This window comes from Chrysemys picta, chromosome 5 (genome assembly GCF_011386835.1).
Source record: "Chrysemys picta bellii isolate R12L10 chromosome 5, ASM1138683v2, whole genome shotgun sequence".
Lineage (NCBI taxonomy): Eukaryota > Metazoa > Chordata > Testudines > Emydidae > Chrysemys > Chrysemys picta.
The window spans coordinates 71,505,605-71,518,594 of record NC_088795.1 but is presented as its reverse complement, the minus strand read 5'-3'; the positions used below and the strand labels follow the sequence as shown (position 1 = coordinate 71,518,594).

At 43.5% G+C, this 12,990-nt stretch overlaps 1 protein-coding gene across 14 annotated transcripts in view; it reads left to right on the top strand.

The window, feature by feature from the left end:
- The window catches only part of NEK1 (NIMA related kinase 1), a 142,206-nt gene that overhangs the window by 37,644 nt on the left and 91,572 nt on the right, over positions 1-12,990 (top strand). For 9 of the 14 annotated variants that reach the window (XR_010601404.1, XM_065596545.1, XM_065596544.1 and 6 more), the window contains exons 17-18: positions 10,546-10,724; positions 10,805-10,936. Coding sequence is in view for 10 of the 14 variants with exons in the window: in XM_065596545.1 (XP_065452617.1) it covers positions 10,546-10,724; positions 10,805-10,936 (311 nt within the window). In the remaining 4 variants the exon portion in view is untranslated. Of the gene's footprint in view, positions 1-190; positions 327-10,545; positions 10,725-10,804; positions 10,937-12,990 lie in introns of all 14 variants that reach the window. The other 5 variants (XR_010601405.1, XR_010601406.1, XM_065596550.1 and 2 more) reach the window with 3 other exon arrangements.

The following is a 12,990-nucleotide window of genomic DNA, read 5'->3' as shown; positions in this document are numbered from 1 at the left end:
CTCTGTGACTGTCTCTCAGTGTATAGATCAAAGTAATGGAGAGGTGTTAATGGCAATTGATATTGCTAAACAAATGAAGGCCTGTATTTTCTACTAGTTAGAGCTTGTTCAGAACACAGAGGCTTCACTGCTAGATATGAGACATGGGTGGATCACAGTGATCAGGTTTTGTGTGTTTTGCTTTTTACAGAACAAGAATGTGAGGAAACTGCATGGGCACATCTTCGTCCCACATGACTGTTTATTCACTATATGCAAACATTCAAGGCCTAGCTATATACATGCTGGTACTCTCATTGCTGGCCTCTTTCCAAACCTAAAAAATGGTGAGCACCGCTAGAGGGCTTACAAACTATTTAAAGCAATACTGCTGTTTTCCTTTACACTACTTATTCCTGCCCCCTTAAATGTAAAAGGACATAAAGTTACAAATCAAATATTCTTAAAATATTAAGAAATAAATGTTAAATGTACAATATGCTACAAAATAAGTCTGAGAGGTGGTTTACATCTTCTCTCTAGATAACAGCTCATGGACATTACATCAGGGTCTGGACTTGGTGATGTAACTGAATCAGAAACATCTTCCTGCTTTGTAATGCCAAGGTCACTTGTAGTAGAAACAGGGACATGAGCCTCACTGGTAACATACAAGTCGCTGTCTACCGTTGTATTGTAGGCTTGGTGCTTGCAATAGGCATCGCTGGTGTAGGACATCTTGAAAGCTAGTTGACATGTTTGGTGGCACCTCTATCCAATAAGACAGAGGACCAGTCTGTGATGTAATCACTCTGGGTTTCCATTAATTATCTCAGTTGTCTTTTAATAAGACACTTTTCCACATGAAAACCTTGCATCTGGGTATGCACAATTTGACTTTTGATCATTGTTTCTTAAGAATCTCTCTCTGTAGATTGAGTTTAATGAGTCCAGATGAAACCTCAAATGACGTTCTACAAACAGTGTTTGTACAGTATCTGATTTGTAGTGGCATGCACTTCCTTTCTAGAAGCCAAGAGAAGATTTGCAATCGTATGTTGTAAACTGCTGTTATCCAGAACCATAGCATGTATCACTTCCTTGAGTATTTGGATAAACCAAAAATGTGAATTGAAATAATCCCTTTACATGTGCTAATTGTGAGGTACTTCTTATCACTGTCTTCAGTTTCCATTTGTTGTAGGTAGGGTTGGGCAATGTCTTACCACCACTTAAGGATGCAAATGTATGGGTACTTTGAAATAATCACAGCTACTGACTGCCCTGTTTTTCCTCATTACTGGCACTATAGAGGTGCTCCATTAACTCCTTACTCTTGGATAAAATTCTAGAATACTATAAGTGCTGTAGTTATGCTTCTACTTTTGGCTGTATCACAAAAGGTACTGGCTGTGCTTTGAAAAATTTAGGAATCAGTCCCTTTTTAAAGCACAGTTTTTGTTTCCTTGCCTTTTAAAGTTCTGAAACCATCCTGAAGGATATCAGCTGCCTTCTCCAACAGTTCAGCTGATTTTTTTATTTGTGCTGGAGTCTGGTTAGTTGAACATGCAGGAATTTTATACTTTGCTAGTCTAGCTGAATCTCCGACATCCTCTGTTAAATAGTGCATGATCCCCTCTCTTTATATCATTGAAGTTTGCATAAATTACAGTAGCGTTTCTGTAATAACAACAGCTAGGGCTGGCCTTTGGCGACCTGCCCAAGGGGGCACTGTGCACAAGATTTGGATTCCCACCTGACCTGCTGGCGAGAGGCGGCAGCAGCAGCACGGGGGAGGGGGAAGAGACCCGAGCTGCAGGGTGCAGTTGGACGACCAGCCGTCAGATCCAGTTGACTCCTCTGGAGCAGGGGTGCCCCTCTTCCACCCTGCTCCACGTGTGCAGCTGCTGCTGTTCCTGTCCCCTCACCCCCCATTCCTCCCTGTAGTTGCCCCTGGCCACTCTGGACTGGGAGCGTCCTCCTGTCTCCTGTGGGTGGAGCTGATGGCGGGGTCTTCCCCTCCATCCCACCCGTGTACCCAATTTCCACTAAGTTGGGATGATGGGACAGAGGGAATCTGTGTGTGCTGCTGCCTCTTTGGGTCCAGAGCTGCTGGCAGCTGCTTGTGTCTGAATGTGTGTGTGAGTGAGTGAGTGCACTGTTTTTAAGAAAGCACTCATGGTCAGGAGTCTGAACTACACACTCCGCTCAACACCCCTTTTCTCCCCCTCCCTCCCAACACACACCAGTACTCCCTGCATCCAAGTCACTTCTCCAACTGGGCTGTGCTGAGGCATCTGGAGCTGCTGCTCTCCTGCCCTCCCCTTACGCAGCCCGCAGGGAAAGTGACTTGGATGCAGGAAGCCCTGACATTGCTTCTTGCTGCCCCCCTCACAGCCTCCTATGACTGCACCGGGCGGAGAGCAGCAGTCCAGTGGGGGAGCAAGCAGCAATGCCAGCTGCTTTGTGCATCTGGTCAGTTTCCCCACGTGGGTGCAGGAAGGGGATGTAAGGGTTAGGGGCAAAGGGGGCACAGTGCAAGAGTTGGGGCACAGGAGGGGGCAGGTGTTGGGGTGAAGGGGGTATGCACAGTGCTGAGGTTAGGGGTGCAGGAGGGGAGTGCAGGGGTTGAGGTGTAGGGGGCATGCACAGGGCAGGAGGGAGGTGCTGGGGGTAGGAGTGAAGTGGTGCAGGGATTGGGGCACAGGAGGGAAGTGCAGAAGTTGGGGTGAAGGGGGTACAGTGCAAGGGTTGGGGGCACAGGAGGGGGGCAGAGATTGGGAGTGAAGGGGGTATAGGGATTATGGGTGCATTAGGGGGAGCAGGCATTAGGGACAAAGGGAGCACAGTGCAGGGATTAGGGGGGAAGGGAGGGTGGGGAGCCCATGGGGGGCCAGGGGCAGTGGGAGGCACCACACTCACAGGGGCCAAGGGCACCAAAATGCAAGTTTGCCCAGGGTGCCATTTTCCCTAAGGCCGGCCCTGATAACAGTCAGTTGAGCAGGATTTCCACTGTGTGTGGCTTTTACTAGCACTGAGGTTTTCTGCAACTTCAGTTGCTTAAGTAGTCTGTGATGATGCTGTGAAATTGCAGAAACTGCAAACCTCTGACCAAACTTCATCAGTCTTTCTCCATCCACTTGTAATTAAATCCAAATAACACTTTTTTTGGTTTTTGCATACTGAAAATATATATTCTACTCATGGTGTGTGGGCACCCCAGCACTGCAATTTGGAATATTTTCACTAGCCATGTACAACAGAAGTCGCACATGTGCTTTTCATGCCCTGGCGCTCCCTCCGCAACATAAAGAACGTGGTGACCCACTTAGTTCCTTCAGACCACCTTAAGTTGAACAGCTGAAACAACCTTAGTGTCACTTGGTTACTTTATCCTGATCTGCACTTGAAAGTAGGTCGACATTGGCAATTATAGGCTAGTGTGACCAGATGTCCCAATTTTATAGGGCCCGATATTTGGGGCTTTTTCTTATATAGGCTCCTATTACCCCTCCCTCGCCCCCCCTCCTGATTTTTCACACTTGGTGTCTGGTCACCCTATTATAGGCCAGTAAGCCTAACTTTAGGACCCAGCAAATTGTTGAAGCTATAATAAAGAACAAAATTATCAGGCATGTAGATAAACACAAGAAGTTTGGAAAGAGTCAACATGGCTTTTGTAAAGGGAAATTACATCTCACTAATCTATTAGAATTCTTTGAGGACATCAATAAGCATATGGACAAGGTTGATCCAGTGGATATAGTGTGCTTGGATTTTTAGAAAGCCTTTGACAGGTTCCCTCACCAAAGGCTCTTAAGCAAACTAAGCAATCATCGGATAATAGTTACTTGTTGAAAGCTAAGAAACAAAGGGTAGGAATAAATGATCAGTTTTTACAGTGGGGAGAGGTAAATAACAGGGTCCCTGTGATGGGGTGGATCAGCCCCTCACTGGTGCAGCAGGGACTAACCCATCTGTCTTTGTATAGGGTTACCATACGTCCGGATTTTCCCGGACATGTCCGGCTTTTTGGGCCTCAAATCCCCGTCCGGGGGGAAATCCCAAAAAGCCGAACATGTCCGGGAAAATCGGGACATGCGGGGCCGGTGGTGCTGGGCCGGGGCCGGCGGGGCTGGGCCGGGGGCCGGCGGTGCTGGGGCGGGCCCGAGCCAAGCCAGGCTGGAGACACCGGGGGGGCCAGATTGGGCTGCGCCTCCTCCCCCCACCCCCACCCCCACCCTTCCAGCTTACCTGCTGCCTGCTTCAGGCTTCCCGCGAATCAAATGTTCGCGGGAAGCAGGGGAGGGGGCGGGGGCAGGGCTGGGGGCAGGGCCCCAGCCCCATGGAGTGTCCTCTTTTTTGGACACTCAAAATATGGTAACCCTGTCTTTGCAGAGGAGGCCACGCCCCCTGGGCTCTGCTAGGCATGCTCCAGCTGGAAGCAGGATATAAAACCCAGCAATATTACTGACTCTGGCACTAGGCCACACTGCCCTGAGAGCAGGGGCCGTATTATTGACTCCGGCCGCTAGGCCACACTGCCCTGATCGCAAGGGTCATCTGACTAAAGCCACAGGGCCATGCAGCCCCGAGACCAAGGGCAACCCTACAGACGCAACTGCGGGACTGTAACGCACCCCGCCCCTGCCCCCAAAAGGGTGATGGGTGTATTAGCCCCGTGACAGTGCCCCAAAGATCTAAAGTGGGACCAGTGCTCTTCAACATATTCATAAATCACAGTGAGGTGGCAAAATTTGCAGATGATACAAAATCACTAAATATAGTTAAGTCCAAAGCTAACTGTGAAGAGTTACAAAGGGATCTCACAAAACTGGGTGACAAAATGGCAGATGAAATTCCATGTTGCGAAGTGCAAATCAATGTATGCTGGAAAACATAATCCAAACTATACATCCAAAATGATGGGGTCTGAAATAGTTGTTTCCACTCAAGCAAGCGATCTTGAAGTCCATATGGATAGTTCTCTGAAAACATCTGCTTAATATGCAGCAGCAGGCAAAAAAGCTAGCAATGTTAGGAGCCATTAAGAAAGGGGCAGACAGGAAAAGAGAAAATATTATAATGCCATTATATAAATCCAGGATACAATTACACCTGCAATACTGCATGCAGCTCTGGTTGGCTGGTGTCAAAAAAGATATATTAGTATTGGAAAAGGTGCAGAGAAGGGCAACAAGAATGATTAGAAGTATGGAAGCTGTTCCATATGAAGAGAGATAAGAAAGGCAGGGACTGTTCAACTTGGAAAAGAGATGACTAAGGGGGAACCTGATAGATGTCTCTATCATGAATGGTATGAAAGTGAATAGTAAAGTGTTGTTTAACTCTTAACATAGTACAAGAACTAGAGGTCACCTGATGAAATCAATAGGTGACAGGTTTAAAATAAACAAAAGGAAATAGTACTTCACACAGCACACAGTCAGCCTGTGGAACTCATTGCCAGGGAATGTTATGAAGGCCCAAACTATAATGGTGTTCAGAAAAGAATTAGATAAATTCATGAAGGATAGCCAAGATGGTCAGGGATTCAAACCCATGCTATCAGTATCCCTAACCCTCCAAATGCCAGAAGCTGGGACAGGATGAAAGTGCATGGATCACTTGAAGTTGCCCTGTTCTGTTCATTCCCTCTGAACGATTTGGCAGAAGCCATTGTCAAAAGACAGGATACTGGGCTAGACAGACCATTGGTCTGACCCACTGTGGCTGGTCTTACGTTTTTATGTTTTAAAGGAGTCACTGACGCCACTCAGTGCCTGAGCTTGAATGCTACATCTACATAGAAACTGGAAAGATAACTATGCTAAGCCTGTGACATGGCAGTTACTATCACAGGCTATGTTGGCACTGGTACATCAATCACGGTCTGCTCCGGCACCGTCTCGCTTGGAAGCTTTGCTTATGGCGCTGTCAGTTTCATCTTCAGTAGCACCTTCAAAGCAATTAGAGGAGGCTCCAGATCCCTCAGCCCAGATACCCTTAAACAGCTCTGAAAGAATTTTGTCTCTTCTTTGGATCTTAAGATGACCTCAGAGCATGAGTTTCCATTATTAGAGACTTCTCCTATTTGTGTCACCAAAATCTCTGAGAAAGATCTCCGGTACCTGTACCGAAAGTTTATCTCCAGCAATGTGATAGTGAGACTGAGAACAGAAGTGTTACCCAGATATTCAAATCTCCAATTGTTACCCCATCAATGGAGGGGCTTTTGTCTTCTGAGTCCAGCTCCTCCTCAGAGTCTGTCAGGAGTCCTTCACATAAGAGGAAATCAGGTCAGCAAACAAATAAAATAAAACCAGACAAGACAGTATAAATGAACCTCATTATTCTTGGTTTCCTCCGAATTGAGTGAATGTCTTAACCATTTGGTCTACAGTTTTGGCCACTATGGCCTCAATATGCACAGTATTCAGGACAAGTTTCCCCCCTACCATGTGGGGAATCATTGTAAATCACTTACTCCAAGTGTCTCATAATTCTCATGTTTTGGTTATGGAAACAGAAGAACATCAAAACTCTAGTGGTGAGAAAAGTCTGCTTCTTCAAGAAGTTTCATCTGGATTCCCATATGTTTCTCCTCCTTCACCTGATTAACACTGTTTCATCTTCTGTACCTATGGCAATGGACAACTTAAAAACCTTTTAAAAAGTATTGATAGCACAAATACTGCGAATCCCATTGAAAATGGTACAGGAGAAGGCATATAAACTTGGTTTTTGATACTTTACAACTGGCATATAACAATAGAGTTGCTCTTCCTATAAATGTGGGAATTTTAGAGCTGGTAAAGACCTTTGGGGTACTGCTGGCTTGATTGTAATTACTTCAAAACATGTTGTTGGTGGACATCAAGTGCCGGCCATAGGTTTTGAGTACTTTTATACTCATCTGACTATCTTCACTTGTCTGTGTTGCCAAAGAAAAACTGAAACAAACAGGAAAGTGAACTCCCCAAGAGAGAGAACCAGTGAGACTAGATATCTTTGGAAGAAAAAATTGTCACGCCTGTCCCCCTTCAATGGGCAGTCTGCTAATTTTAGAAAAAAACTACCCTTAGAATTTAGGAATAAGGCTAGCTCAATGTGTGAAGGTTTATTAATTGTTGAAACCTTTCGGGCTGCACTGGATGCAGCTGATACCGATGTCCATTCAATGGCTACAGCTATTGTTCTGAGATGTGCATCATGGTTGTCGGCATCAAGGTTGCTTGCCTAAGGAAGTTCAGTCAGTTATTGAAGATTATCCGTTTGATGGACAAAATGTATTCAGTGCTAAAATGGATGAGTCTCTTTATTCATTGAAAGACTCAACATTCATTCAGATCACTAAGTAGATATATACCCACTTTTAAAAAGAAGCAATTTCTTCCTCTTCTTTCTTCCTCCAGATATAGGAACACTACGTATTCCTTTGATTTATATCAACAGAGCTCTTCTGACCAATGCAAGAACGTATTAGAATATCCAAGAAGGCTGTCAGCTCCATCATGCTCTTTGGTAATATTGCAATCAGTGTAGACACAGCAGTTTCAGACTTGATATGATGGTTGAGGGTCTTGGAGGGAGACAGTGGAGTGATCTAGAGAGAGCGGTGATGTGTTCAAAATGATGGGCTAGGAAAATGATCATTCTAGTGATATTCTGAATGGATATGAGAGGGACAAGATTGCATTTGTCAAAAACCCTGTAAAGGATGTTGCTGTAGTCAAAACATGAGGTAGGAGGTGGGATGAGCATTTTAGTTGTGTAGATGGATAGGAAAGGCTATATTTTAGACATGTCATGCAGAAAGAATCAAAGATTTAGACACAGCCTGGGTGAGAGGACCTAGAGAGAATTTTGTGTCAAAGATACAGTCCTGGTTATAGGCATGAGTGATAGGCAAGAAGGTGGTGATGGTGGTGTCTGCAGTGATTGAAAAAGGAGGTAGTGGGGAAGACTTTGAAGGGGAGAGGAGATTAACAGCTCTATTTTAGCCATGTTGAGCTTGAGCTGACTGCTAGACATTCACAAGAAGATTTTTGGATTGACTGAGACTTTAATTTGGATAGGAGACAGTTCTAGAGTAGAGAGGGTAGTTGGAATTTTTGTTTGCAGATGAGATTGCCAAAAGATAAGGTGAAAAGGGAACCGAGGAGAGAGCCTTGTTGAAAGTTGGGACTAGATGAGGCTCCTTATCAGAAAGAAACACTAAAGGACCAGTTAGAGAAGTAAGAGGAGAACCAGCAGAGGACAGTCACAGAAGCCAAGGGAGAAAGACATTTTAAGAGGAGTATGGTCAACATTCAGAAGTGGCTCACAGGCAGAGGATGAGGATGGAGTACTGGTTCTGACCATTAGCTAGGTAGAGGTCATTAGAGACTTTGGCAAGAGCAGTTTCAGTGGAGTGCAAGGGACAGAAGCCATATTGGAAAGTGTCTAGGATGAAATTGGAGGAGAGGAACTCCTGACTGATTGTAGGCAGCATGTTCAGTGATCTTGGAGATGAAAGGGAGAAGAAAGATGGAGCAGTATTTGGAGAGGCAAGTGGGGTCAAGGGTGGGCTTTTTTAAGATTGGAGAGACTAAAGCATGCTTATATTTTGAGGGGGGAAGAGCCAGAAGAGAGTGTGTGGTGTGGTGTGACAGGTTGGGTCACAGAGACCCCATTGGGCCTGCCACCTGATGTGCTGGGATTACCTCTAAACCCTTTTTTCCTGGCAGCTTGGGACTTCAGTATCCTGTCTTGTTGAGCCAAACACAAACACAGACCCAGGTCTGAACCACATCTCCCACAAGCTGCAGACTTAACTGAAAACAGTTTAAGAAGTGCTCCTGTCTCTAGCACCCAGACACCCAGTTCCCAATGGGATCCAAACCCCAAATAAATCCGTTTTACTCTGTATAAAGCTTATACAGGGTAAACTCATAAATTGTTCACCCTCTATAACACTGGTAGTGAGATATGCAAAGCTGTTTGCTCCCCCAGGTATTAATTACATGCTCTGGGTCAATTAATAAGCAAAAAGTGACTGTATTAAGTATAAAAAGTAGGATTTAAGTGGTTCCAAGTAATAATAGACAGAATAAAGTAAATTACGAAGCAAAATAAAACAAAAACATTCAAGTCTAAGCCTATTAGAGTAGGAAACTAAATGCAGGTAAATCTCACCCTCAGAGATGGTCCAATAAGCTTATTTTACAGACTATACTCCTTCCTAGTCTGGGTCCAGCAATTACTCACACCCCCATTGTTACTGTCCTTCGTTCCAATTTCTTTCAGGCATCTCTTTGGGGTGGAGAGGTTATCTTTTGAGCCAGCTGAAGACAAAATGGAGGGGTTTCCAGGGCCTTTTATATTCTTTTTCTTGTGGGCGTAAACCAATTTGTTCTCCTGTGCAAAATCACAGCAACAAGTTGGAGTCTGTAGCCACCTGGGCAAGTCTCATCTCTGAATGATTCAGCTTTTTGCATTGTTTACATGTTAGTTTGAACGTTCCCAGGAAAGCTCAGATGTGGATTGGCATCTCCCAAAGTCCATTGTCAGTTAAGTGTTTCTTGATTGGGCACTTACTGAGAATGGTCCTTTCTCAAGAAGCTGACCAAATGCTTCACTGAGGCTACTTAGAATCAAACAAATACATAGCCAATATTCATAACTTCAAATACAAAAGTGATACACACATACAGACAGCATAATCATAACCAGCAAACTACGACCTTTCCATAGACACCCCACTTGACCTCCTCTGTACAAGAACTTGTGCAACCATAGGACCCTGGTTGCAACAATGATCAATACGGTCATAGTTTATGTCACTAACGTCACAGAGATATCCCCATGTATTGCAAAGGAATATTGAAAACTGCTACCAGTTTTACACATGACCTGCAACTTTAAAGATACCCATGAGTATTCTTTGAAGCAAGAACTCCAGAGGTGTCTTTATAACTGGCATATTAATTGTAATATAAATGGACCCTTTTTGTCCAATAATTGCAGGAAAGAATTCACTCTGGGATTCCAGTGATTCCAGTTACTTTATCCACAATAAAATGACTCTTGCATCACACAGCCACCAAACTTTCAGAATATGCACAGGGTTAAACCACTACTGAAGACTTTAGTGAAAAACAGGGTTTATTTTAAGAAAAAGGCATATGAGAGAGGCTAATTTTTACCACTCTTTTACTTTTATAATGATAGTACTGTCCGTCTTTTCTTGATGATTCAGTTCCTTCACTGTGATAAACTACTTAGCCTTTGATAGGGTAGCTTATCGATTTTGAAATGGGATGATTTCCTTTTATAGTAGAGGGTCAGCAATACTGTTATGTGATAGATATAGCACATATAATTTAACTGCTGACAGAGGATAATAAAATATTAATGTTACATGAGTGTAAGAGTTTAAATCCTCCTACTCTGTGTTAAAACAGGTATACTTTGGGCATATTAAACTTTAGGAAGAAATCCTGATTTGTTCTTTTTATTAAGAGTAGTGGACACTGCCAGGGTTTATTAGGAGAAGGATGTGAGAGTTCTTTCTTTAATTCCCAGGCACCATTTTTTGGTGGTGGAGGTGGTGTTGGGCCTTCCCCTGTGCCTGCCAGAGGACAGTATGAACACTACCATGCTATCTTTGACCAGATGCAACAGCAAAAGGAAAATATTAAAGTAGGTGAGGAGAGAGAAACCAGATGGAGAGCAGAAATACGAAGTCGGGAAGCTGTTGAAAGGTATGACTACCTTCCATTAGAGTTGCATGTGCTCTGCTTTGACGAAAGTAATGCAAGTTACTGTACATATTTATCTACAGAGGAGTTCCACCTGGAGTACGTCCAGGATTTCCTAATGGGCCTGATGGTCATCACCATTTACCAGATGCTGATGCAATTAGGAAAAAAATCAAAAGATTGAAGGAGGTGTCTAAACAAGCCAATGCAAACAGGTTGGACTGTGATAATCTGTGAATGCATCCCTACATGTTAGATTTTTGTCCTATGTTGTGTTTAGCTTAATCCTAGACACTTTTTTAAAAACCATCTTTATCCATTGACGCTGTTTTGTCTGTTCATGTGTTGGTTTCTCACAGAATGCCTAACCCTTTTAGAACCGTTGGTGCCTTAGTTCCCACTGAAGATGGCCAATGTGTTATGTATCTTATCATGCTTGCAGCTGATTGTACCATTTCTTCCAGTGGTTATGGGTGAAATCGTTAGTAAATCTAGCTACTATCTATGCTAACTATTTGCTTTGGTAAACTCAAGTTGCTAATGGTTATAAATAATTAGTCTGGTAACTAATTACTAGCAACCCTTAAGAGTGCTGTGCTTTTGGTTAAAGCCCCAAAATATAAATTATTAATGAAATGACAGCCTGGACTAACCCATAAGCCTCTTTTTCTGCCAGCTGTCCTGGGGTATTCCCTCCATTTCCCAACTCTTCCTGTTTGTTTGATTCTCTAGTGTGGAAGTGTTCTTATAAAACTCATCACTAGCCTGCTTCTGCTACTATATTTCCATTTGCTTTGCTTAAAGCATGTTGCTCAGGAGAAGACTTTGGAGGAGCAGGCTGGGGATGAGTGTAGCTTTCCAACACTGCTGACCAGAAATGGAAAGACAGGATAATATAGCTAAAAAGAGGGTATGTCATTGTATGATAACAATGTTGTTGAATTGTGGAAGAGTGTTGTCATTACTACTTCAATTGTGGTTCCCCCCCCCCTTCAATTACTGTAAACATTTTTAAAACAAATGCCCACTCCCAAGTTGAGCTTCTTTTATGCTATCCTACTTTTTCCTAGGAGATCTGCTTGGTATGACCTCAAAGGCTATGTCTACACTAGTCAGTTGTGACCGTGCCTTTTTAGCAAGAACAGTGCTCAGTCATAGTTCATTAACCTAGTTTCCCTTGGTAAAGCAGACAGAGCCAAATCCTCTCCCACATCTTTACCTAAATAGCTGCTGCAGGGACGAAGGGCTGAAAAATGTGTTCCTCAGAACCTAATTCCCTAGAGATAAAACTGAGTAGCAGCAACAGGTGGGGATGGGAGAAATAACAGGGCAAAGGTTGGGCTGGAGAATGAATCAATCTTTAGATAACTAATTTAATTGTATTGTATTGAAAAATGTGTGTGATAGTTTGAGTTATGCAATCATAATCAATGTGTCTAAAGGGACAAAGTTAAGCTTGCACGTGCAATCTTAACTTTCCCTTTCTGGCTTTTCAGTCCTAAAATTTGTAACATTAATATCATATTATAAAATCTCTGTTTAATGTAGTCATTTACCATTTTGTGTATTAGCACATAATCACTATCTCTGAATTGTGGAAGACAGGTAAGACTGTTGTTGTACTGTGACTGCATAGGCTCTACCAGACCATCTGGCACACTATCTTCATCCTTGATGACTGGAAGAAAGGTGTTTATTCTGCATCTGTTCAAAAAGAATAAGGCTGAAAAGAGCAACTACTGCAGGGGTTCTCAAACTGGGGGTTGGGATCCCTTGGGGGTCACAAGTCTATTACATGTGGGGTCACGAGCTGTCAGCCTCCATCCCAAACCCCGCTTTGCCTCCAGCATTTATAATGGTGTTAAATATATAAAAACATGTTTTTAATTTATAAGGGGGGGGTCGCACTCAGAGGCTTGCTATGTGAAAGGGGTCACCAGTAAAACAGTTTGAGAACCACTGAACTACAGAGAGATTATGCTGTTGACCTTCCCTAGGACCGACTTTACTTCTGTCTTAATGTTTCAAATCAACAATGCACTTCATGGCAAGTGCTGGGATACTCAGTGCAGCTTTAGACTTGGGTGTTCCATTGTTGACCAGATCTTTACTTCGATGCAGTGCTTTGAGAAGATAGTTGAATTTAATAAGTTCTGTGCAACATTTTGTATAGACTTCAGTCAGGCCTTCAATTAATTGCATTGAGCAAATTTGTGGGATATGATGAGGTGACTTGGTATCCCTTGGAAGATAGTGTCATTGAGGGAAG